A 27,239-nucleotide genomic window follows, 5' to 3' on the forward strand; every position below is an offset into this window, starting at 1 on the left:
CAAAGGTTTTTTGAAAGTGAGACTTGACCTGCCAGGAGGACCATACGACTTGAAGGAACTGGGGAGACTGCTCCCTCATGCTATGGGATTAATATATGTTCTGCTTGCCCACCTCATCACTGCTTCATATTGCATGGATTTGAATGCTTTAATTAGGAATATAACAGGGTGGGAGGAGTATTAATATTTCTACTGGAAAAATGGTACCTTTTAGTAAGTTTGCCCAGTCAGAAAACAATCATCTTCCTTCAATAGCTTTTGGTCCCTGAGATTGACTCTCTTACTGCAGTTCACCTCAAAGATGTTAGTTAAAAACAAATAGCCCTTTTCCTGGGACGAGCTGAATGCCCTTTGGAGATTAGGGAGGATTCTCTGTACCAGGGAAGGTCACGTCCTAAACTTCTGCCTACAAAAGAAGGTCTGAGTGGTGGAGGTAGTATGGGTTCTCCAAATAAATGCTGACAGCCACCTTGCAGAGCCACTGCTCTCTGCAGCTGCGATAATCTAACTGAAGAGGAACCCACTGTCTGATTCAACAAAAGAAACTGGAAGCCAACAAAGTGTTAAAACACTCAGAAATCAGAGGAGGGAAGGAACAAGTGATATTGGCCAATGAAAGCTATAAACCAGCTGACTATGGAAGAAGACTACTTGGCTCAGAGATGCTTCACTGTTTCCTCCACTTATAGTTGCCTTCCAAAGTAGATTATCATACTCCCTAAATGCCCTAGTATTTCGCTCCTTCCCTTTCTTTGCATGACTCATAAATCACATTATGCCTGTATGATTTTAAAAAAAAAAAGATAAAAACTTCACAAGAAGGGAAAAATAATCATAATTCTATAATGTTATCTTATATCACAGAAAACTGTGTACATTTTTTCCCCATACAGGACATACTTCAAATAAAATAATTTTAACACCAATAATGACAATGTTCCTTCTTCCCGACAGAAGTAGAATTGGTTTTTCACCCCAGTTTGGTACATAAATATAAGAAAATAGTCTTTGAATATTTACATCCAGGTGTTTTAAATGTTATTTCTTGCCATATTTAATTCTCATTTTCTCTCCAGCCACGGGCATTCTTTCCAAATTTATATACTAATCTCCGACCATCCACACGCTCCAGGATTTCTCTTTTATAATAGTATCTGTTAAAATAAAAACATAGAAAAAGATTTAAGATTAAATTCATGTACAGTCCTAAAAGACCACTGCCAACTAGTAATCCCTCAGCTAACTGAAAAGTCTTTATTTGCTATTGATATATATATAATACCGAAAATTATTATAACAGAAAGACAGAGAAGAAAAAATTGATGTCTTCTTTTTACTGTCTATTAATTATAATCTGAGTTCGAATTTCACCATATTTCAGGTGATAGCATATTGGCATATTTATCACACACTCATGAGATTCTGTGGGGGGCGGGGTCCAGATAAGCCGGGATCTGAAATCAGACCAGGAAAGAATCTCAGCTTCCATTTAAAGATGCAAAAAACTTTCATAGATTTTGGAAAAATACTCAAAATGTTAAAGCAAAGAGCAAAGAAAATCCTCACATAGAATTTGTAAACCTATTTTAAGATAATGGGGGGATGTGTATGTCTAGTTTCTGAACACTGCTGGAAATAACGAGGTCTTTGGCCATTACTGGGCCATTTAAGCCTTCCCAGTTCAGTAGCATGTGAACTTTCATCTTGCTACAACCATGTTTCCTTCCTACATTGGTTGTTTGGGTGGACAGCAACAGCATGTGTATTATATATGTAACACATATGTATGTTTTAGATATTATATATTTCATATTATACAGAAATAGGAGGGGAAAGAAAAGACAAAGAAGAACATAATGTTAAAATCTCAAAATTAGTGTGGGAGACTCAGCTGTCAAAGAAAGCAACTGGTGCTGCTGACAATTCATTTTTAAAAGTAAACCAGATTCTTCATTCAGGTAGTCTCTTTAAGTGCCCCAGTCCTCTACAGCAACATCTCTGCTCACCTCATAGCCCGGCTGAGTTTCTCATAAGTCATGCTGCTGTTGTTTTTCTTCTTTCCCCAGAGCTGAGCCACAGCTTCAGATTTTAAAAATCTGAAGACACCTTCTGACCGGTCTTCCCACTTGATTAATCCTGGGTTTTTCTCGGGATTGAGAAGAATATCTCGAATAAATTCCCAAAGATGAGTTCCTCGAGGGTCTGAAAGAGGAAAGGGGGCAGTAGGAAGGAGTATCTAAAGAGCTCTCCTGGCTATGTTTGCCATTTTTATGTCATGTTCTTGCAGTGTGTCATCTACAGATGGTGACCACTCGGCAGGGACAAGCCACAGTTCCTGGAGCGCAGGACCCCCACCTCAGAGATATATAGGCAAAAGGCAAAAACCACTGACAGCCTTTACACTGAGGCTGGAGGTGAGTGTCAGCCTTCGGCAGTCTGAGCCCTGTGGCAGGCAGGTAGGAGCCCCAGCAACCAGGGGAAGCAGAGGCCAAACCACCCATTGCTTCCTTCTGCCTTTGGCACTGTTTCTGCCCTTAAGATAACATGTTTAAGTCTTCCCCTCATCTCATTTGCCCATTTTTCCTGATATTCTTCCGCAGCATGGCATGTAACCTGATATTATCGTGCAGTACGTGAAACAGCCAAGATAATTGTGAAGCAGATACTGAATCTCCACGCATTTAAAAGACAGAGAGAAGGCAAAGGAGGTGAAATGCTGTTCTGCATCAATGAGTATTTGGTCCCAGGTCTCTTGGATAGATAGACTTAAGTAAGAAGGTGTAGAGTGGATAGAAGGTTAGTGACAAAACTGGCTAGCCAAAATTGTATGTGAAAAGGGTATAAAAAGTTTGACTGTGATATCAGAAAAGGCAAAAACAGATCTCTCAGTTCAACACGTAGACCTCCCTCTTTAAGCACAAATCCATCCCACCGTTCCTGCAGAGATGGCATCAGAAAGCCCAGGTCAAAAAGAAAAAAAGATTAAATAAATCCAACAAGTCAGATGTAGTAGTTTAGGAATGAAGAATAACAAACACAGTGACACGGTGGGCCAGAAAGATAGCAGTCCTTTGGTCTGACTTCAAAAGAATGCAAGGGTTTAGGCCAAATTAAGAAGGAAACAAGCTAGTCAAAGATATGAAGGTAAATAGAAAAGGGTATAGAGTGCAACATGAGTAGAAGTAGATTTCAGTCAACTAATCCAATATTTTTAATTGTTATTATAAATTTTTTCTAGAACTAACAAACTGTGGTGGACCCAGTCTATCTGGACATCAGTAACATACTCAATAGATCATGATACAGAGCAGTACTGAAGAAACTGGAAATGTAGCCTATTAGCCCAGCATGGCAAGGTGACCTTTTCTGTATGCCAAGGCTGTGATTGAGTTCTTAGAATCACAGAATATCTCAAGTTGGAAGGGACTCATAAGGATCATCGAATCCAACTCCCTGCTTCTCACAGGACTACCTAAAACTAAACCATATGACTAAGAGCTTCATCTAGACGCTCCTTGAACTCTGACAGGCTTGGTGCTCTGACTACTTCCCTGGGGAGCCTGTTCCAGTGACTGACCACTCTCTCAGTGAAGAACCTTTTCCTAATGTCCAATCTGAACCTCCCCTGATGCAGACTCATTGCATTTCCTCGTGTCCTATTGCTGGTCACCACAGAGAGGAGATCAGCACCTTCTGCTCTGCTGCCCTCCTTGAGGAAGTTGTAGACTGCGATGAGGTCACCCCTCAGCCTTCTCTTCTCCAAACTGAACACACCAAGTGACCTCAGTTCTTCACAGGTCTGTCTTCAGACCAGTCCTATCTAATCCTTTCATTAGCAACCTTGATATACGCACAAAAAAAGAAACAAAATATCTGTGTGCAGATAAAAAGTTCTGGAGTTCTGGTTGGGCAAAGTGACAGAGCAGGGTAAGAAGAGGAGTCAGGAAGAGACAGATAATCTGGACACCATATTGAAACAGGATGAAATAAAATACTACAAAATGCAGTGAAGGACCAATATTAAGGTTTTCTATTATAAATAGGGAATGACACAGGATGCAAAAGACATACAGAAGATATTTTGAGCATAAATATCTCAGTAAAGTACATTAATGGAACTATGTCCAGAAATCACAATTATGGTAACCTGTCTTCAGAGTCAGATTGAATCAAAACTAGCAGAAAAAGCAGATGAGGGGAGTGGAAAGATTGTCATACCAGAGGAGAAGAAGGTGACAGGATTGAGGGGCAGATGCTTGCTAGTGACGCCGTGCATGAGAAGTTCTGCAAGGAGATGCTGAGCAGGGTCTCTGGTGCATGCTGCACCCAGCAGGCATGGGCACAAGCATGGCCATGGCCACGCACAGACCTTCCTGATTGAATCCTGGGTCTCCTTCATCATTCCTTTACTCCAGTCAACCAGCCCAGCTCACCATAGGGCAGAGGCAACTGGTTTCTGGTTGCTTCCCCATAAGCCCTCACAGATAAAAACAATTTGAAAAGCATAACAATACTGAGTCAAAAATAACGTAAGCAAACAGTACTAGAAACAGTCAGATCCTTGGAGGATTCAATCACAGTAACAATCTAACCAGTTTTGCTTTCAAAATGCTTCCTTTTCCCTCCTGAAGGGGTTTTGTTTTTAATGTGTTTCTTTTCCTTCGATCACCAACCATTATAAACATGTATGTTGACTTACTGTGCTTCTTGGTGTGGGACTTTGGGGTATGATCTTGCGATTTTTTCACATCTGAAGAATCTGAAGAGAAGGAAAATTAAGCCTATTTGTAAATTTGATTAAAGGCTTTCCATTGACTAGCAGGTTGAAAGAAATAAAACCACAAAAAAGAACGAGTATCTCTTTTAAAGATAATCGCTTTTCAAAAGGTAATCTAAGTGAGGAGGAAGGGGGAGAGTTTTGTTTTCTGTACTATATGTTAATCAGCACACTTCACAAAGAGACCATTGATGAATAAAGAATGAACGCAGAGGTAAACATTTGGCTTTTGAAACCTAAATTTGATTAACAAATACCTCACCTCATGTTATGTGTGAGAGAGAGAAAAATAAGACGATCACGTCTATAAAAGGAATCCTGAATTGTCCCATTATGTCTTAGTCTTTGCAGTAGCATGTATCTTTGGGGGCTTATTTGTTTCTGAAGAGATGATCTAATGTGAAATGTATGCACTGGTACCAATGCACAGAACACCTACCTGACTAAAACATAATGAACTGGCAAAGTGTTGTTGGTTGGGGGGGCAGGGTGGGGGAACAAGGCTGTGCTGGTAGGAGTTTTTGGCAGCTGGACATGAATATATTGTTCCGTGGCTCAGAGCCATAGAAACAAGCCATTTCTCATCGATGGTACTTTATCACCTGCAGCCAGCCAGAGGAGGAATAGGGTTTCTGGCACAAGCGTTTCTTCAGAAATGAAGAAAAAGGAAAGTTCCGTCTGTTCATGACTGTAACCTACCTCGCAGTCTGCACATTCAACCCTCCCGCCCTCAAACCACCACAGCCTGGCTCAGCTCTTGTCATTAATGAATAGTTTTCATCTGATCACTCTAAGTCTTGCAAAATCTGTGGGATAGCCCTGAGAGGGAGCCCCTTCTGTGTTTGCTTTTCGGCATACTTTATGCCTGAATTCCATAAAGCAAAACTTAAGGTCCCACGCACGTTTTCCCAGCTTCTATGAATGCACGATTATCATACTTTTCATGAAAACCGGGCATTTGCATGGGAAAATGACTCACAGGAAATATTCATTTGCATAGAAACTTGTCAGATTTGCACAAGCAACTGCAATAACTGCATGTGAAAAGGTAGATGCAAAGCTATTCACACACTGGCTTTATTCATATATAACTGGAAACATAAACTGAACAGGTCAGTGAGGATAAGCCTAATCTCCACTATTCTGAGCCTGACATAATTATTATCCTTGACCCCCAAGCAGCAAACACGCTCTGAGTCATCTTGCCTTCAGACTCTCAAAGGCAGGAACTAGCCTGAATCTCACTCAGCTTGGGGGAAAAAAGTAAAATGAGGCTCATTTCACTGCCTTTCCTCAGATTATGATTCCCCTGATGTTATTAAAAGCCTGTGGGAACTCCAGGCGAGGACAGCAGGACCCAGTCCTTTATTTTGCCTCTTTTATAAATCCTCCTCATTTTAAAATCCCACAATTCGCTTGCAAATATTTATGCTCCACTTAGCTGGAGATTTATTCTTGGAAGTTCAGTCACCTTCTGCCTAGCTGGTGATTTATTCTGGATTTCAGCTGTGTAAATAGCCTCCCGCTCTGCCTCCACTCCTACGTGGAGACCGGTTTCAAACATGCCATGTTAGAAGGCTGGGGCCTGGCAGATGAAAAGAGTTATGATGCAGTTTCAACAAAGCTGTCTTGCAAAACTTTTGACAAAAGGTTGCACAGTATTTGCATATGATTCAGGAATGAGCCGTTTTTTTACGGGATATACAAATTTAGTTTTTACAGGAGGCTGTGCCCTTGGTGTGCCACCCTAGCTCTAGGCTTAAGCAGTCAGCAGGTAAAACACACCATGCCAGGATCTTGACAGGTCCCCAGTCCTGTCAGAGAGCACCGAAATCCTGGTAGCCATCTTGTGAGAGTGGGTGGAGGTGGCGCAGAAAGCAAACAGTGTTTGATTGTGTTTTTTTAAGATTTGGTGGTTTTATTCTCCTGGTCAGGTTTTCTCTCTTTTTTTTTTTTTCATTTATTGCTGAGTGCATTAATTTAAACTGTATGTCACTTGGCAAGTCCGACTGTGCTGGGAGGCTGGGGGATGCAGCAAACGGGCAGGCACAGAGGCTGTGACTGCCACCCATGTGCAGAGGCACAGGGTTGCCCCCAGTGCAGAGGTAGCACCTGTGAGGCTGCATCTACAGCAGTGTGCTTTCCTTTCTCATCCTCCCATGACTTCCACTGCTTTCTCCCTCAGGTCTGTTTGCTTAACAGCCTCCTAAGAAGGACTTGCCTTTCTTTCCTGCATGTCTCACTCTTCTGCCATCTCTGCTCTCCTCTTTTCCCACTGTCTTGCTCTCTCACCTCCACCCCTGGTGCATGCCCCCGGGACATGGCCCACGGAGCGCTGCGACACGTGTGCCCGGACTGCACTTTTGTCGGGCACTACGGCAAACGGGTTTGCTGTTTCTCCTGCCCTTTAGCAGGCAGATTGTATCTCTGCTTCGTGGAAGCACTGTGGAGGGGTGAAGAGGCGTGCAGTGCCTTCCTTGCTGTCAGGTGAGTCGGGTTCCCATAGGAAGCCCTCCTGCTGGTGCAGTTGGGCAGAGGGCTTGGTGCCTGCCCTATGGCTCCCCCAGAACCAACCCCAAACCTAGCATGCTAATCAGCATGAACCACTGCTCACTAGGGAAACGCAGCCCCTTCTGGGGAGGAACATGGCACTTGTTTGCCCATACCCAGCTATACCACAGAAAAGTGTGGTGGAGCTGGAACATCTCGTCTCTCTGACACTAACATCTTCCCCTTTGACTCAGTCACATTAAAAGATATGTGGAGATTGCAGGTTATTTGATCTTCTTTGTCTTGACAGAGAGAAGAAAAAAGCATTTCTTTAAAGCAAGCTATTGTAATAATGCTAACTGAAAGAGCTGTCAGAATCAGTATTGCTTGGTTTAAAATTACTTAAGCTCAGATTCAATCCTACAACAGAGACTATTATATGTTGGTAGCTCTGGGACAAGTGACAAACAATTAACAATATAATTACAAGTTCGTTACCAGGAGGCTGGTGACTAGGTGTCGTCATGGAAATCTGAGCACGACAGAATGTTTTACTGTCCAATAGCTCTGGGAATCAAAAAGAAGACATTTAAAGTAAGAGCCTCAGAAAATAATAAAACCATCTCAGAAATCCATGAAGTATTGTGATGTTAGTTACCTACTGTGCTACCATAGCCACTGTCATACAGGTAATTCTCTTCTTTCCAGGACACCATTAACGATGGATCTGAAGGTAAAGGACCAAAAGGAAAATCAGATCACTAAAAGAACATTTTTTGGCACAGAGGTGAATATCGAGCACCGAGGGAATAAGAAATGTGCAAAAAAAGAGCTGTGAAGGGAACCAAGAAGTGAAGGGGCTATGCACAAAATTTCCTTTCACTCAGATTATGAATCGGGTTTTGCATACTCAGGCAAATGTGCTTACACAAAACACTGACTTTTAGAAATAATGTAATAGGCTCTTCCTTTTCCTGGCTAATATATCATTTATGCCTGCCCTTGAAGGAGGTTTCCTGTGCCAGATCAACTCTAATTCTACCCAATCCAGTCCTGAATTCTCAGCCCCTGGTGATTATGACAGTGCTTTGGTGCCATAGAGATTAAAGTGTTCTCAAATATCTAGTAAAACAGGAGGATGCTTATAATGAGTATTTATTTCTACAATGGTAGAACTCGAAAGTCCCCTCTGAAACAGAGCTTCATGTGTAAGCACATAGAGAGAAACATCAAAGTCTAATCTTAGATGAAGGCCCATTTTATTCCAGGCACGTCAAGTCCCCATCCTTAACCTAAAATGACCTTCATGATTGAAGATGGATGATTTTTAGTGACCTTCTGGTCAGATGGATCAATATAAGCAGAACAGAAGTATTGTCTTTATGACCTGTATATTGATCAGGAAATTACTCTCTTCACAGTGCATCTTTGAGGTCAGAAGCCTTAAAAATCTCTTTTTCTTTTGAATCCAGGTCAGAAAGGATGAGATGTAAGGTTCAAATCTAGGTTTTACTTAATTTTTTTCATGTTCATATAAATGAAATTCAAAAAAAACAAAAATGAGTTATAGCTAAATCATCATGTTTGGCTGAGTTACCACTTATGACATAGGAATTTAGCAGACATGCTAAGTAATAGCTGCAAGTTTGGGCACCCAGAGCTTGTGTTCCTACAATAGCACACACCCTTTGCTTGCTTGGACACCTGATCTGCCTAATGTTGCCTCTGAAAACAGGTCTTACCTAGCCAGAACATGGGGAGACAGCTTGTCTTCCCATTTTGGCCTTTTTCAATACCCACGTCTTTGCAACTGTGACGGTCTACTAAGATGAGGCAGGCTTCCCCTCTAAACCACCAGCCCCGTCCCTGCTGGCTCACAAGGAGTCCCTTCCTCAGCAGCCCCAATCTGCACCGCCTGCTCCTCCCCATGCAGAAACTAAACCCACTTCCACTGCCCACGGTCGGCATCACCAGAGCCCCCCCACGCCACTCTTGATTCAGCACAGCCAGGACAACCATCAGTTAGTCCTGGGCTTTGATCTTTCCAAGATGTGCAGCTGAGGTACTTTGCACTGCACTGTGTATCTCTAGTGGGAGGAGGAAGAGATATTATACCAAGATCTCATAAATCAGGACTTAAAGGATTACTGTAGTTTCCTATATGGCAAGCATGGAGGCTGCTGCATGCACATCACCCGCACAACGCGGGCACAGGCAAGAAGTGGATTGCAGATTGCAATGCTTGCCTGCTGCAAGGAGAAAGTGAATAGTGTCCCTGGCTAGAGAGGCTGGGCTCCTCCAGGTTAGCTGAATAAACAGGCTGGCAGTATTTGTTGGAGACATCACATGCTACGAATCTGTATTCATTCTGCTAGGAGATACTAAAACGTGGCTCATGAACACACCCACATACAAAGAGGCTGGGACTAGTGGGATAGAGAGTGTTTGTATACAGACAGAGGTGCTCTGGCAAAGGAACCAGCTAAATAATAGTGCCTGAAGAGGAGGATCAAACCAAGCTGAAGTTCTTTTCTCAGTGAAAAAAAGGCCTGAGAAGAAAGGGATCTAGCTATGAACACACTAGAAAAAAAGACTGCCACAGGAAAAATGCAGATTTGGTCAAACCAAAATACTACTTGAATTTCAGTTTCATTGAAACATGTGAAGAAATGGAAATGTAACATTTTTTCTCTAAAAGTTCTTTTGAATTTCCTTATGTTTCAAACATTAACAGCACTTCACAACAAAATATTTTTTCTGTCTTTTTTTTAAACTGAGAATACTATGAAAATAGTTGTTTGAAATCTGCTGAATGAAGCATAGAATGAAGTCCTCTACAAAGCTGCACTCCCTGAGCACTGCAAACTATTCCAACCCTGAACATCAGTATAGACTGCTGATACTGCAGACGTCTCCCAGGAAAAGTGGCCACATGCAAACTAAGATATGGTGGTACTACTCGAAACTTCAAAAAGTAGACATTAACTGATAATTTGTGTTACTTCTTTTATTCTGCATGATACACTTTCCATTTTATTTAATGCCATTTTGATATCTCTCTTTTGGAATGGACAGTTTCTCCTTTTTGTCACCATGAAAAGACAAGTTACCCAACTGTTACTCACCTGTTTGTTCTGTCTTCACAATGACATTATGAGGTTGATACATGTCACTTCCACACTGGCCTGCAAGAAAGCAGATAGGACATATGACAACAAGCACAGGAGGATCAAAGGTATTAGCTCCAAGCAGCATCTGCTACAACTGAGCCAGAGGGCTAATTCTGCAGTGGGAAACATACCCTTTCCCCTGGTCCTTCAGATTTTTACCTTATGTCATATCTAAGCAATTTAGCAATACAGTGAATGAGGTATAAGCAGTATAGCAAACGTAGCAAATGAGATCTGCCAGGTAGGTCTCTGGGAAACGTAAGCAATTTCTGAAGATCCCAGAATTCAGACCACTGCACGTGCGTCTCTGCCTAATATCTATTTACCATTCCACTTTAGGTGCTGAAGATTGCTGTAAAGCAGTTGCCCTGCTGTCCCAGCTGCCTGAGTGAATTCCTGCAGGCTCATACTGCACAGATGTTCCCCGTTGATATCAAACTCCTGGAAGGGTATGCAGTTGGCATCCAGTTGGTTGGTATCAAGGAGATGCTGCAGCCACTCCCAGACCTGAAACTTAGTCCAGTACTGCGGGTGTATTTCGTGCCACTGGGTTCCATAGAAGCTGCTGGACACTGGAAAAGAAAATAGGTATTTACTGTCTCTGTTAACACCACAGGATTATGTCGACCACAAGAAAGGTCTGTAGCTAAATTGCGTGCCCTGGAAGTCCACAGATCTAGATTCTTTTCTCAGTCCTTAACACTAGCTCAGTAGCTATTGCTGGAGAAGGTATTGGGGGTTTTTTTGCCTCAGTTTTCCAGTTAAAAACTGGGAACTATTACATTACACCTCTTTTGGCAGATTGAGTATGTAGGAATTAATTTATTAATGTTGGTTAAATACACCAAAATTCTTTGATGGCAGATACCTTACAGAAGTACTATTGAAAAGGTATGTTGATCCTTGTGTGGGAAAATAATTTTAGTGCATCAGAAAATGACAGGAAAGCCTTGCAAAATTCTCATAATGTGATGTGGAAATTTTCTTTTAGTAAGGACTTAATAAGGACTGAATATGAATTGTGTGATTCAAACAAAGAATGGTAAAAGCCAAGGCACTCTTATATTGTTCCATAGTAAAAGCCTATCAGTATGGCCCACAGCTTCATGATAGAGCTCGCATTCTGATAAATGCACATAATTTCTGCAGTCAGGTAAGGTGATTTCTGAATGCAGTGGTAAAACTCACTTTTAGTTATGGAAGCTGCCTAATTTTCTTGTTAGGATGTCTGAATCTTTTCTTGGCAATCTTTTAAACTGCTCTCAGTTGTATGTCATTGCACGACAATAATTTACATGTGCAAATGAAAGAAATTTTATGTGGGGATAGGATAATTATGCAAGATAAGAGCAAAGGCAGGACTGCTTTAGTCTGCCCTCACAGAAGGTCTGGCTAAAGGAGTTCAGTGCAATTTATTCCTTGGGAAAGGAGGTCAATGGAGTATGCCAGGCAGAGATGGAGGCATGATAAAATGCTCACAAGCGCATGAAGGGTTTAAGGATAAGGGAATGAGAGATTGCACAGGTGGTTGAACTTCGGGAGAAGGAAAGACTGCCATGGCCTAGCTCTACAGCAGCCCCACTCCAGGATGTGGCACCAGTCTGTTCTCAGGCTCCCCAAGAAAAAGATTACCCACACAGCTGTGAGAAATACTGACAACAGTGGGTATTGGTAGAGGACCACAAGCAACAGTTAGGATTTTAGGAAATCACTGCCCCTCAGGTCCCACTAGACCTCAGGTCTCTTTGGTTGAGATACAGTGCACAATGCCAGTTTCCAGGTAAACACAAAAAAGCCCCACAGTTATTTAGGTTTCTTTATCAATATTGTGCAACAAGGTCTGTGTCAGTAACTTAGGGATTTTGCAGGACTGTTTCTCATCCTCTTGTTGAAGGATTTGGGGAATGAGTGTGGAAATGATTGAGTGTGGTATGTCAGAGAATAAAGGTTTGATGGAGCCGTCAAGTATTCCCTGAAAAGGAGGTTGATACATCTTCCCATCACTTCAGAAGGGTAAAGGAATTTCAGAGGCCACTAGACTCCTAATGTAAATGGAGAGCCTTTAGTGACAGGAAGGAGTAGCTAGGTAAAAGGAAGTGAAGTGGCGAACGATTGTAGAGGCTGGTGTGAGCTTTTGGCTTCCTGTCCCTCCAAAATATAAGTGAATCCTGCAGAGTTTCACACTGGAAACATGAAAACAGACCCCGCTGTTTCCCTTCATGAAATCCTGTGCAAAGTGAAACTCAGCCAGGACTTTTTTCCCCATGAAGCTATTGCAGACAGGTCGGCACATTTATTAAGTGCATGCTTATGTATTCCTATGTATTTAGAAATTACACATAAAAAAGAACAAGATTTTCATTGCTTGGGAACTTTCATTGTAAGTTTTGTTGCAGCATTATTTGGATTAGAAGGACAACAGCAGTATGTGTTTGCTTAGATTTTAAGGTTTATCCATCAACTGAGTGATGAAAAGAATTTAAAAACTGTATCAAACACTATATATATAAATATGTCTATATATATATTTTTATACTGAGAGAGAATATATATATGAACACATTTTTATATATACATATATACATATAATCAGAAAACAGTAAGAAAAAAGAAAAGTTCTCAGATCACAGGCTACCTAGTGCTCTAATGCCAGTCTAATTAGAAAGCTATCTAGTAATTTGAGCTGAAAAAGCATATACAGTAAAGGAGCAAAAAGACTATTCCCCTGGAAAGCCAAAAGGGTGATTAGCGTTGAACAGTAATGTTGGTTCAGAGAAGGTGTAAGGGGTAAAGGTAAGAGAGAAAGTATGCTGGACTGAGGAGAGGGAACTTCTGGCACTTTCAACACCACTAAATTCATTTTAAGAAAAAGAACCAGTAAGGAAATGCACCATAAACTGGCCACTTTCAGAAACTTAGTGTTGCGAGTTCAGCTTCTTACAAATAAAGTAACAAATGGAAATTTTTCTTACCGGAAGTGAAACTCCAGTAAATTAGTATTACTGAAAAATAATACTTGTACATGCTTAAAGGTGTGGTAGCCCCTTGCCCTGTGCCTTCCCCGAAAAAACATGGCTCAGAGCCGTTGAATTTCTCCTACCATTGCATGTGGAATATCCATCTGTCCAGGAAGGCTGCTGGTGGAGTAGATTGCTGCTGGAATTGATACTCATTCTGCCAGCTCCTTCCAAAATCATGATCTGTAAGTGAATCGAACAGTTTGCTTAGTGAGTGGTATTTAGTCCAAGAGGTAAATGGCAAAAAAAAAAGAAAAAAAAAAAGAAGAAAAAAGTCCGCTGAAGGTGAAGTGAGGAAGCCAATTCCATTTGTAGAAGATACAATTGAAATCAAGAACATGTTGCCACAACCCCTTTTCCACTGCCACAAAATCTCCTTATGATAAACATTACCATGATTGCTTTGCATATGCAAGCAGCAAGTTTCTACAGCTGCCCATCCATAAATTAATAATCTGTAATCAGAAATGAAGCCGAATGAAAAGACAAGGCTCCTGACAGAGCAATACAGGAAAACTGCCAAGCTTTGAGAAATGAAATACTAAATGGTTTTACTTTTTTTTTTCCTAATTTAAAGAGAAATTTTGTTTAAACATGCTTTTCTTTTTTTCTTTTCTTTTTTTTAGGAGAGAGAAAAGACTTTTCAATAGTTGCAAATTAAACTATACAGTTGACAACAACCCATGTTCAGAAACTTCCTCACAAAGAAGGACCCACATGTTAATGCTCCAGGGAGGTAACATTACAGGCAATATCTTGTCAGCTGACCCAGTTTCTTATCTGATCTGTGTCAGCAGTGTCCATAACGCTTCTCAGTAACAAACGTCACAGAACATACATTTCAAACCACCAAAAAATCAGACAGTCAAAGATCTTGTAAATGAGACAGCCATTGTTGTAATAGAAAGAGCATTTTGGAGTAACACCACCCCCAAGACAGCATTTCCTTTTTTAAGTGACACAAACTTTCCTTTCTACTTATCTTAGCATTAGCACCATGAGTAAAACTGTCCTTTATTTTATTTATACTTAAAAAAAAAAAACCTACTTATATGATATTTTAGAAAAATATCACATATTTATCACATGCTTAATCATTCCAGTGAAGGTATACAAAATTCCCCAATTACAGGTATATTCTTGATATTTTACATTATCTTCAGGTATGAAGTTTCAAAGTTTAAAAACACACATTATAACCATAGACATTATTCAAGAGTTTGGGAAAGTAATTTGTTATATATTATAAGGGCTTCAGATTGTTATTCTTATATTAATACCCAGAAAAAAAACAAACCATTGTTCAAAAATATTCTAAATTGAAAGCCACGAAGTCCGTAAAAATGAAACGTTAGACATCAGGACGGCATGTGCATGCACCTAGACTTCACCTTGGAATTAAAAAGAGGATGAAATACAAAATGGACTTGTGAAAGTTAAAGTTTTGGCTGTTTACCCACCGAGGCCAACAAGAAAAGTTCCATTGAGAGCACATCCTGACCCCCTACAAGCTCATACCAGCAACCTTTTTGGTAGAAGAAAAGGAGTCAAGGGAAACACTCACAGCCTTGGTTTTAAAGAACAGCCTGAAAATGACCTGGGTTGATATTTTCCTCTGTCATTTAAAATAAATTATGTAACTTTTTAAAGTTACAAGTCTTTCTCTCTTCCTTCCCCCTATATATATATGTATTTAAAGAGGGAGAGGGAGAGAGAGGTTACTGAGAATTGCTTAAAAGGCCAAAGCCTTAGGAAGTTTATCACGGGGAATAGTGCTTTACAGTATAACCTAGTTCAGGGCCTTTTTTTGTAGCTATACAGAATGGCAAAATCAAACCATGGATGTTTTAACAGTTGATTTCCACTCTTAATTCTAGCCAATCTGTGACTCAGTGACCAGCAAGGAGAATTTAATTTCTCATAGCAGGTATGTAGAGGTATAGAATATTAACAATTAAGAGAGATACCTATTGTCCCACTCTAACCAAATAAAAGATGACTGTCATATCAGTCAGTAAATTAATGCAAGTTAGAAGAGAAGACATTTTTTAGTCCCATGTTAAAGCCAAGTGACAGTATTGTGAGGGAGAAAGTGTAAGGAAGCATTTAAATTTATTATACTGATTATAAAGATGTTCAACATACAACATTAATATAATTTAGCTCATACACTTGATATATAAGAACTTTTAAGCAGTAATGCATATTTGACAGTCATCTTTTGTTTGACATACACTCCTGAGATTGTACAGGTTGATGATATATCAAGCTATTTATTTAACTTAGGTTTTAATCATTTAAGAAAATGAGGTATGAACGAATGAAGTATTAATGATAAAGACCTTATTATGGTATCAAATAGAGGTGAGGTAGAATACCAGCTATTCTGGGAAAACTATAAAACTTGAGGATTAGCAACACACTCTTAGGAACTTAGTTTGGTAAATTCATTTCTTTTTAAAAAAATACAGTATGCACTTAATATTGAATTTCAACTTATTGATCTGAAGTCACATTTTCAGAAGTCATCTCAGAATTTCAGGTACTGTGTTATGTGGTTTCGTCTTCTGCAACTTCTGCTGTTTCTGGAATTCTACGTAATTTTCATGCCTGATACTTGTGCAAATAAAAATGTGGGAAAATGTGTGCATATGAACTGAAATGATTTCTGTGTTCAAGCTCCTGTGTAATTTTGCCCTGAAAATTCGGTTCAGGTGAACTCTCATTTTTCCTTCTTCATAACTAATCAGGTGAATTTCCAAACCAAAAGATCCTGTGACACTTTGACTCAGCAACTGAAGCTGTGGATAGTTAAATAAACCAAATCATGTGTCTTGCATAGTTTTTCCACCCCAGCAGTAACCAAAACCAATGCATGTTAGAGATCTGAGAAGAAGCACTCTGACAGCCTTTTCCCTAGATTTGTATTTCAGTTATTTTCCTTTAAAATCTTCTTCCCCCATCACAGTCTAGCAGACAATTGTTGTGCACAGTATCCCTAAACAACATTAATAGTATTTTCAGATAATGTGCATAGAACTTGCTTTATAAATTAATCAATTAATACATCCTGGTTTTGAAAGCTATATAAGTTATCTCATCCAGAACAACTTAATTAATTTCCAGTATCACCTATGGGAACAATTGTGCATGAGAAGAAGAATTTTCAATATGACATTAATCACAGGAACAGGACTGGATTTAGCTTTAACTCAAACTTTCCCAAAGTTCTGTGTATTATTCAAGGTACTGGGTTTTTGGTGACTTGAAAATTGTCAAATCACCTCCTTTATCTTAATGCAAGAGTGATCCTTATTTGGAAATCATTCTAGCACTTTGTTCAGAGTGAGTATAAAGTCCCACTAAAGTAACTTCCACGTCTATGCTTGGAAGTGTACAGCATCATGCTCAAGAATATTTTCCCTATGAAAACTAAACTGTGATTTTCTCCATTTCATCCTCTATATGCCTTTCTTTGATACAAGTTCATGGCAGATTTATGCTTATAGCAGTGTCTCATCCCATACTTGGAAAGATTTTGAGTCAGGATATCGGAAGGGGCGTGCTCTTCATTAGTTTAGGGCCAAATCCTCAAATCTCCCTTGTGTACAGACAAACCTGGTTACAGGGTGTGAAGCCTCAAGGGGAAGGACACCTAATATGTTCAGTTTTCTTTTAATCATATGCCATGTATCAAAGCAAACGGTGGAACTAATGAAGCCTGGTTTCCTATGAATGTGTATCTTGTGGTTGGATTCTCTAGTGTCTAGTAAGATGTGAGCGCTGATTGAAGTTTTTCCCACGGTTGGGGCATTCATAATATCTCATTGTCTCAAAGAAGTGAGCTCAAGCTTCACTCTTTCTTTCAGATGGAGTATTAATAGATTTTCCTCCTGTACTTGGCAGCCAGTTTTCATTAATCCTGTAAGAACTCCATATCTTTGAGACTTCTACACCATATCAAATTTAATTAAAATTAGCGATGGGACTCAAAGATTGTTACAGGCCAAATGCAAAAGCTAACACACAGACAGAATAACCACAAAATGCTCATTTCCTCAGGAAAGCACGTTAAAAAGGGATTCTACCTGAGCTGAGATTTCGGAAAACAATATAAAGATCTTCGGATCTGTCTCTCTACTAAGACATAGTACATTATGAATGAAAGCACACATGAAATGTCATATGTGTATATACACACATGTATTTATATATACATTTATATACACATATGCCTCTGTGTGTGTGCATTGCAGGTATCTGTACACACATTTTCATTCTTTTCCACTGAAGAAGAGCCATCTCTGGAGTACAATCTTAGAATACTACTAGGAACATTGCACAGTTATGAAAGGATGCAAATAACACTTTACACAATCAGCAAGGTTAAATACAGTTGTGCACTCGTTTTCAGCAACATTCTTTCTAGGGAGAGTCCTATGAGAAGGGATGAATGCATCAAAAAAAAATCTTTCACCTACATTCAATATATCAGGTGGTATTCAAAGACCAAACCCTGACAGCTTCTCTTAGTGAAAGCTCTTACTGGAGTCAGGAGGAGCTTTGACCGACCCACAACCCAGCAACTTGGCATTAACAGGAGGTCATTTGCTCTGTTCTTCTTGTCTTCCTTGACCACCTGACCACTCAGTAAATGGCGCTAATGGAAAGAGCAAGGAGCCATGGCCTGCCCATGGAGCAAATCCAGCACTGCAGAAAAACATATTTACAAATCCTTGAACCTTGAACACTGTATAGTGCACTCTATGCAAATTATTTTATTGCACTACAGGTGTGCTCTGAAAATAAACTACTCTGATCCCGATTTCCACATTCAACCCAATGAGTCTTAACATCCAGATAATGAGTTTATCCTTTCTTTGAACCAGAATCTTTCAAGAACAGCTCGTATTAAATGACAGTAAAATGCTAAACACAGTATGAAAGGCGAGTAAGTAGTGCAGAGAAAACGAGTGAATCCTAAAGTATTACAACCAAAGTGATTGTTCTGACATTGATGTGTATGGTTGCTTATGTTACAACACTGAACTGAACCAAGGGTCTCATTAATCACAAATATGAGGGGGTGTGGAGCCCATAGGGGAAGGGGGCCTACAGATTTCTCGTTTGTAAAGCAATGCACTCTATGCAAAACACAAAAAAAGATGTCTAATGCAAAACTGACTGAAACTATTAAACTATGACTCCACCGTTAAGCTATGCAAAGTCTAAGAGTGACTTCTAGCTGAGACAAGCTCAGTGCAGCTCCTCCTGGCGTGTCCAAAAGGGTGGATCTCTTTTGGTGTATTCAGCTATGGGATGCTTCCCCATTTTTCCCCTTTTACCATCATGGCTGAACTTCAAATGTAGATTTCACCTGGGCCTATTTTCTTTGAAGTATGTTATGTACACAGTGAAGGCACAATCCCTGCTTTTCAGAGCTTGGAGTTCATGGAACAAGTATCTACAGAGTATGTTAAATATTTTAGATCATTAGTGCACCTTGGATTACAGTCAAACACTTAAACAGCAATATCTAAAATAAATGATACCAGCTAATAACTGCAGCTGCAGAGGAACAGAATCTGAATTTTAATCTTTTTCTTGAAAAATCAAAAGACAACCAAGTGGGCCGAGTTTTCAAAACACCAGAAGCAAAGGACATGTACAAGAAAGCAGGTGGACCTGCTTTACACATATGGTTACTTCAGAAACATAAATGCATTGTACTTGTAATGTATATGATCAATTAGCTGCTTTGCATTCCAACCACCTATTTTGCATCTCCAGTGGCGGTAAGGGCAGGCACAAACTGAATATATGAATGTTGAGAGCCTGTTTGCATGTTACCATGACCTTTGGTCTTCTGGTCGTCTTTTTTTTCCTCTCATTTAATGTGTATCACTACCAGGGCTCCAGGGCCTTATTCTGAGCCAGTGTGCCTATACATACAGTTATGGCTGACCCTAAGATTGCCCTGTGATCTCTATCTGACTATTTTGCAAAGGTCTCAGGTTCATCCTTGGTGTCTGTGCCAAACTCCCAGATAAGATATCATCCCTGCCACAGCTCACTTTCAGCTATGACCTTTTCTGCAGTGTGTTAGGATCTCTTCTGGCCATGTAGATCCACATGTAGCCATCACACACTTCCTTGTTTCCATCCCTTTGTTTTAGTGCCTAAAAAGCAGAGAGAAGCCTCAAAAGAAACAACTCATCTGCAGGCTGATTTCTGGCAGGGATCCACTTCACAACAAAAAGCTCAACTTTGGACCACTTTGCTATGACCTGCAAGGTACCATTCAGATAACAGCCTATGCAGCTTGGCGTGACTGATGATAATCTCAAGACTCACCACTAATATCACTGCAAACATACCCCATTTGTTTCCAAACTCTTTGAAAGCTTTGAAGAAAGTTCATATGAAGAAGCACTATGATCACACTCAATATTTGTTGTATAACATACTGAGTTTTTGATGCATTTCATTTTTAGTCCATCATATGTACCTTTGGGCCACAGTAACAAATGTGTTTACTGAATCACATTGTGAGCGTGAAGTTCAAGGAATCATTTTTATAAGAAAATTTTCTACATAATCTCTAAAACTCTTTGTATTCAGGATTCTGGTTTGGGGCTTTGGGGCCAATCTTTTTCCCTTCCACACCTCTCTGAACTGCACATTCCTATGCTTCTATATTTTTGGTATATACAGCTGCGGTTCATATGCATAAACCCATCTTTGCATGTGCAAAACTGACTCTTGGTGAGCTTTCAGAGACTACATTAAGACCTTGATCATTTACTGTTGTGGGCTTTTAGAAAGGAAGAGTTGGGTTTATTCTTTTGTTTTCTTTGAACCTTGTATATTAAATGTATACATGAAGGCAAACTGAAAGACCAGAAAAAGGAAGATGAATAGAAAAGGAGCATTTAACATTTACCTACATTACAGATAGGATCATGATAAACAAAATCAAATAAAGTTTGATTGGAATCTTTTATTACTAAAGATCTGATTTTCATGATGCACTACAAGGCAACTTTTGTGAGAGACATGTGGTGGTTGTTTTAACATGTTCATATGGATACTTCAAAATCCTGCACATGTATTTTAACCAGAGAAGCTTGGGTAGAAAAGTTAGGATCTAGATCTGTATCTGAGCTATCCCTCCGCTCCAGGGTTTGGGTTTGGTTCTTATCTCTCTTTTAATGATGTAATTTAAAGACAAAACCATAGTTCAGTTTCCTTTTTGAGAGAGAACAAAGTTCACTTTATGAATGCAAAAAAAAAAAAAAAAAAATTTACTTGATGATATGCAAATTCTTATAGATTGTTTTTTCTCTGACCCCTTTTTTTCACAGTCAACAATCTTCATATGAACTGACTTCAATTTTCAAGGTACTCATTAGTATAATGAAAATAAAAGGGAGAATTTTAAAAGAGGTTTTGTTTGTTTGTTTGTTTTTCTAAATCAGAAGCAAACAGAAGGCCAACTGTGAACAGAGTCCTCAAGGCATAGATGTGTCTGACAGTGCTAACTGCCAAAGGTTGGTAGTTCTGCAAATTTTACCCATAGTTATGTTACCTTAGCAGAGGAAACAGTGAACTGGAACCTGCCACTTAACAAGGATCCAGTGTTTGGGATCCATGCTTCCTTGCCACATCACAGGCTAGATGTGCCTCTTCTTGCCATGCCACTAGTTTTTGAATATGAAAAAAAGAATATCATCATTTATTTTACTGTCAAAAAAGCTCATTCTCCTCTTGCAGAAGATCTGTGCACAGATCTGTATATTATTAGTGGAATTGCTAGTCATAGAGCTAAGACAAAAGCAAGTCAAGAAAAGGTTTCATTTCTTGTGATAAATGTTCATGTCATTTTTGCATTAACATATCCTTAGAGTGTTTGGAACAAGTAGATATATTCCCAAAACAAATGGCAAAAAAGCAGGCTTTTTTCTTTTTTTATTCTTCAGAGTTGGTGCTGCAAAACATGGCTTTGACCGGCGTATTGCACTCCTTTCATTACTGTCTGCACCACCTCAGCAAGTTCATGATAATTTGGGTCAGCCATTTTTCCTGAATATTTAGAAGTCATTTGCCATAGATTCATCAGTCTAGCCTCAGGGATACAGAGTCTTGGAAAACACAATAATGGGAAAAACTGCCTTTGCTCTTTATTCTTCTTTCAGCACTTAATACCACACCTCATGGAACAACTCCACACCTCCTTTCATGTCCTTCCTATCTCTCTGGTACATCCTTCCTCTAACCAGGAGCCAGCTCATCTCCCTAATCTCCTTTTGCTAAACACCTTTCCTTTACTTACAAATCACTAAATATACAAATGGCCAAAAAGCACTCTAGATGCCCCTGTAGCTTGACATGTCTATAATTAGGCAAGAACCTCATCAGCTAACAAAATATTACCATCATGTTATAACACCTTCTCCTTTTCCCTTGGCTCTGGTTCCCCAACCACTTCCCTCTTCCACGACAGCTTCCCATTGCATTAAAGACTAACAGCATATCGAGGGAACTGCTTTCCGTACTGCTAATGTAGCCTGCATGACTGTTCAGTTATTAGTGAATAATGACAATAATAACAATAATAATTGTGTTTGTATTCATGTTTGGCTCTCATTAAGTGCTGAAGTGTTTCTGACATAACAGCAACTCAGATATAGATTCTGACATATGCTGCTGCAGCAGCCAGTATTTCATGGAGAAGTTTATTTTAACCACTGTCACCACCAGCACTTCTCTTTTGTTATGGGACTAGTCTGGTTTTCAACAGTAACAACCACTAATTTGCCTACTTCCAAAATAAAAAGATCCTTTTTTTCTCATTTTCTTTTTGTAAACTCTGTTTCATACATTTTGTTTTTATAAAAGGCATCTGCTTGAAAACTGCAGGTTTCCTCTTTGGGGCTGGTTTCTGAGTGAGAACTAAACATAATAAGGAACATGGGATGGAGATCAAAACCAGCAAAGTGCCTTGGGGAACATGCAAATTTTCCCATTGGGACTACTGTTTTTTACATTAATTGATTCATTCAATCAAAAAACTATTGTGTTTCTTCATTAAATACATGAGGGGCACAGCACAAATTAGCTAGGACGGGGAAGCTGGAAGTTGAGCGTAAAGCATTTTATCCTAAACTAGGTAGCTTGCTGGAGGACTAACCCAGTCAATAGCAGTGTTTAGACCTTATTACAACCCACTGCCTGACTAACCACAACCTGATCACACTCTTTTGCTGGCATGATAGCAAAAAGGATATTTCAAGGAGGAGACATAGCAGAGGCAGTGCAGGACTCATGGTGGGAAGGATCATTCTGTGCAGCCAACAGGGAGGGTTTATATGGCCGACTATTAACTCCTCTGCTGTGGTCAGCCATATTCCTAAGTGCCAAGACGGGACTCGCCAATCCCACCTGTGTGATAGTTCCAGCCAGGATGCCTGCTCTCCCTGCATTCCTCTCTAGACTACCAAGTATCCCAAGGTGGGCAGCTGTTTGCAAAGGAAAGTGTCCCCAAGCGGGTGGCTATCACTGAAATAGTTCAATGGAGCTCACTGATCCTGTTTCAGAAACCTGCTGTCAGACCATTACTTTGATTGTCATTCAGGCTTGCATGTTTGTGTGTTTAGTAAACATTTATTTGGAGCCCAGCTATATCCATGTAGTTTCTTCATATTGTATTTGTTGTGTAAAGAATAAGAGATTGCAAGACCGCTGGACCTGGCATCCCACTCCACTGGCTGCACAAGAGCTGTCTGCTTCACTCCTGGGTGTAGCAGCAGGTTCCCTCGCCCCACACACCCAGGACTTCGAGGAAGTCCTGAGCTTCCCAGAGCCACATGGCACTGGGACAGTAGCTGATGTACTGGGGCTCATTTATGCTCCCTGCCTTCATTAAAAACAACCAGCAAATGGGGGGAATGAAGTTTCCTTGCTCTCAGCCACCTTCTATAGGTGAGGCAAGAAGCTGTGGGAAACAATGTCTCACCACTTTCGTAAATGCCGAGAACAGCTTCCTCCTCTCTCCTGCCTGTGGTTAGAGAAGCAACACTTCCATGGCGTTGCTCCTTCTCACCTGGCACAGCAAGAGCTGCCCATCCTGTTTCCATTGATTTCTCCAGTGGTTGCATTAAACAATACAATGGAGTATTTATGTGTCAGTGTTAGGAGCAGGTTATTAAGTAAAACCCACCGTAAATACAGCCGTTAATTCAGTTGCTGGCATGGCTCTCTGTTATCTTCTCAATACCTCCCAGAGGGTATTAGTCTTACCGTTTCGTTTGAGTTGGCAGCAGAGTTATTTTTTTGCACCTGCTGCTCTACTCCGATAACAACACAGGTCAGCTTTAATTTGTTGGAATATAAACAAAAGAGCAAAGGCAGGCATCTGCCTCAACAGCCTGGGCCGGTTTGACGATAGAGCTTTTCCCATTGGGTTTTGTACAAATGTACTCTTTCGATTCTTATGTGAGATCTCTCCTGCTTCATAAATAGTCCTTTGCTACAGAATAGCCTGGTGTTGGAGTAGAGCTCAATACTGTACTTTTCCATCAACTGAAACCTCAACAGGTCAAAGTAACACACTGTTCTAAGACTTAAGTCAGAAGAGGTGTCATACAAAATACATAAAGAAAAATCAGCTTAGACACAGTGGTTCTAAAATTAGCAGGAAAAAGCAACAAATTAAGTGTAAGCGGTAAAGGAACTTCCTTGAGAGATAAAGAAAACCTGAAGCACTGGAAGGGTTTGCTTTCCCATATGAACCCACACATACTCCAACCCTTAATCTACTATTTAAAAAAAAAAAAAAATTAAGTCCATGAGTAGGTACTCAGCTGGGAACTGGGCTACTTTTAAGTTCTTCTGAAAATTAAGCCTGCAGGGCTCATCTATTGCAAAAGCATCCACAGTGATGGAAGAACTCCTAAAACACTGACAACCATAGAGCAGAAAAGGAAGAGCCCGCACAGGCAGCGAAGTAAATAGCACAAAGCACAGAAAAGAAGGAAGGAACTAGCATTACCTCCTTATTACAAATAGGAAAATTGAGACACAGGGCTGAAATAATTTGCTTAAGTCATATAACAAGTCAATGGACAAGTCAGTCCAACTTATATCTTCCAGCTCAAGCTCCATTGCTACCCATTGCATCACATCTCCAGCAAAAATTTCAACATGCAGATCAGTTATGATGATTGTGGGTTTTTTGAGGGCAAAGAGAAGGTATTAAATAAGGGAAAGAATTTTCTATAAAAAAGAGACCTGTTCAGACTGAAACCAAGATTCTTCTATGCATCATGGCTATTATGTGCCTAGCAGAGATTTGAATGTTAAGTTAGCCAAACAATTAAATCTGCACTTGAAGTATTAAATCAAAAAAGCTGCCCTTGACCTACGTATGATCCTGAAAATGAGCTAGAAATTCCTAAGTAGAGCTGGCTGAAATTCAAAATTTCTGTTCTGTGGAACTGTGGCTATTTCAAGGCGTTTTTTTTGTTCCTTTCCTTTTTTTTTTTTTTTTAATCACAATGAAAGAAAGGAATTTTAAAAAGCAAGTTCCCTGGCAACAGAGAGGGAGGATCCCCATTCCAAACAACTGGCATGTAAAAAACCTATATTCAGGTTGTCCAAGTAACAAAAGTGCAACTCAGCCTGTTATGTAGAATTGTTTATAAAAGACAGAAAATATCAAATGCCAAACTAAGATATTACTGCAAACAGACAGTAATGTCACCGAAGAACAGCTGTGCTAGAAGCAATAAACTTGCCTAACATGGCCGTTGTGCACACGGTCACCAGGGAACCCTCTGCAGAGCCTCACCATGGTAATCCTGAAATGCAACCTCTGCGGACTACCAGATTTGACTGTTTCAAATTACCTAGGATGTGAAGTTTGTGATCCTGTTCCTCCTCTTTCACTGGTCGCTGCTATTCCTTCTCTTCTCCTTATTTCTTTTATTTCTCTTTTTAAATTTTTGTTTCTTTTTTTTTTCTTTCTCTGTCTTTCATTTTTTGCCTTCTACTTAGTCAGACTGGCTGACCTGGCCAAGGAAGCTTCTTTCAAACACCACTATAAGCCTATAACCAGTAAAACAGACAAAACCCATCATCTTCAATTATCTATTTGTGGCACAAGAGTGCCAGGTCTTACCACAACTGCAGAGTTTGTCTCTGGTCTCTAGGATGAAGGCTGGAGTAGTCAGAAATGGGGAAAAAAGCTTGCCTCCCTCAGTTCTTTTTGCTCCCCTGCACAGGTATGTATCTCGCTTAGTCCTCAAGGTAACTGGAACAGGTTCCACCAACAAAACCAATAAAAATATTTCCGGACTATTTCAAACAACTATCTTCTTCAAAAGGAGATTTATTACCATGTGAATTATACCAACTTTAACATTATTCTAGGAAGAGAGTGTTAGCAGAGATGCTTATAACAGCCATTTTCAGGTGCTGGGGAGTATTTTCTTCTTTTCTTTTTATCTTTAATGATTAAATCTTCATAAGATTTTAAATATTGAAGATGTGTCATAGCATAAGGCAGGCTGATACCTTGGTTCTAAATGACCCAAAGCCCTGTTAGCTTTTCACATGTATAGTAGCACATTAACACCTTTGAGTCTGTGCATCCCTCCATTATATCAATGCTAGCATAGAAGAGCCTGGCTGGTGCTAGAGCTGCAGGCTCTGTTCATAGTCCAGGGTTTGGGGAAGGGTGGCCCTGGGCACACTAGCTCTCAGGCCGTGCACGTGTTCCTGCAAGAAAAACTACTGTGGCACAGGGCAAAAACAGTAGGTGTTGAAGTCGCAGGCAGCTCGGGCTAGGGTTCTTGGCATTAGCAGCCCCTTGCTCGCTGCAGGACAATGCTAGTCAGCCATTTATACCTACCAACAAAATACATATATATACCAAATACCAAATACAAATAGCTTTGCATTTTAAAGGATTAAATGAAGGAGTCATTCAGATTAGCAAACAAAATTGGTTGAAATTGGGGCAAATATTTTAATTCCTATTTTAAAAAGCAAAGCAAGAAAGCCTGTGCAGGAGATAAGGGATGTGCATGTGCATGTACTTAGTGCAGTATGTTTGTGTGAGTGTGTGTGTATTGGGAGTGGCTACAGGCAGACTAAGAAAAATTTACTGGATTGACTACAATTTGACTATCATCCAAAAACATTTAATCATTTGAGATTTTAAAGAAAGAAGAGAAGTTTCTACCTGTTCTTACAAAGTATTACAGCTCCATCAAAAAAAGTCTTAGGGAGAGTAAGGATATCTGCAAGTCACTAAATGAAGGAAAAACTGTAACTATTTCATTTTGTACATCCCGTTTTTGGTAAGTCTGTAAGGCTATCTTACTCATCTAATCACCTATTAATTCAGTCTTCTAAAACTTTTTCATCTTCCTCTGTCAGGGCAGCTGCCTGGGAAGATTACAAGTAAAGTCTGTTCTATGTGAGCAGTGTGTTAGATCCCACTGCAAAAGAGATGACAACAGCGCCCTTGAATGTGTCAGAATTTGACTCCCTGATAAAGCCCCCCTGTAGCCATGCCAATCTATGAGACAATTGCTTAACCAAGCGTACTTTGAAGATGCAAGCTGCTAAACAGTTGTGTAATAATAATTATATGTTTCAGTAAAAATCATTAAGAAAGTTTGGGGGTAATCATTATATCACAGACTTAGTCTGGTTCCTGACCATAGCATCCTGGGCAGTTTTACACGGGTTCGCTAATTGTATGGCAATATAAATTAGTTA

General features: G+C 40.0%; 1 protein-coding gene across 2 annotated transcripts in view; it reads right to left on the reverse strand.

The window, feature by feature from the left end:
• Positions 1-823: 823 nt before the first annotated feature.
• EHF (ets homologous factor) overlaps positions 824-27,239 on the reverse strand; it is a 31,261-nt gene continuing 4,845 nt past the window's right edge. The window contains exons 2-9 of one of the 2 annotated variants that reach the window (XM_009573828.1): positions 13,538-13,637; positions 10,764-11,009; positions 10,393-10,452; positions 7,926-7,994; positions 7,766-7,834; positions 4,700-4,759; positions 2,007-2,202; positions 824-1,154 (exon numbers count right to left, since the gene is read on the reverse strand). In XM_009573828.1, coding sequence (XP_009572123.1) covers positions 1,055-1,154; positions 2,007-2,202; positions 4,700-4,759; positions 7,766-7,834; positions 7,926-7,994; positions 10,393-10,452; positions 10,764-11,009; positions 13,538-13,634 — 897 coding nt within the window. In that variant the 5' untranslated portion in view covers positions 13,635-13,637 and the 3' untranslated portion in view covers positions 824-1,054. Of the gene's footprint in view, positions 1,155-2,006; positions 2,203-4,699; positions 4,760-7,765; positions 7,835-7,925; positions 7,995-10,392; positions 10,453-10,763; positions 11,010-13,537; positions 13,638-27,239 lie in introns of those variants that run through there. The other variant, XM_009573829.1, reaches the window with a different exon arrangement.

Source organism: Fulmarus glacialis, unplaced genomic scaffold, assembly GCF_000690835.1.
Source record: "Fulmarus glacialis isolate BGI_N327 unplaced genomic scaffold, ASM69083v1 scaffold13183, whole genome shotgun sequence".
NCBI classification, from domain to species: Eukaryota; Metazoa; Chordata; class Aves; order Procellariiformes; family Procellariidae; genus Fulmarus; species Fulmarus glacialis.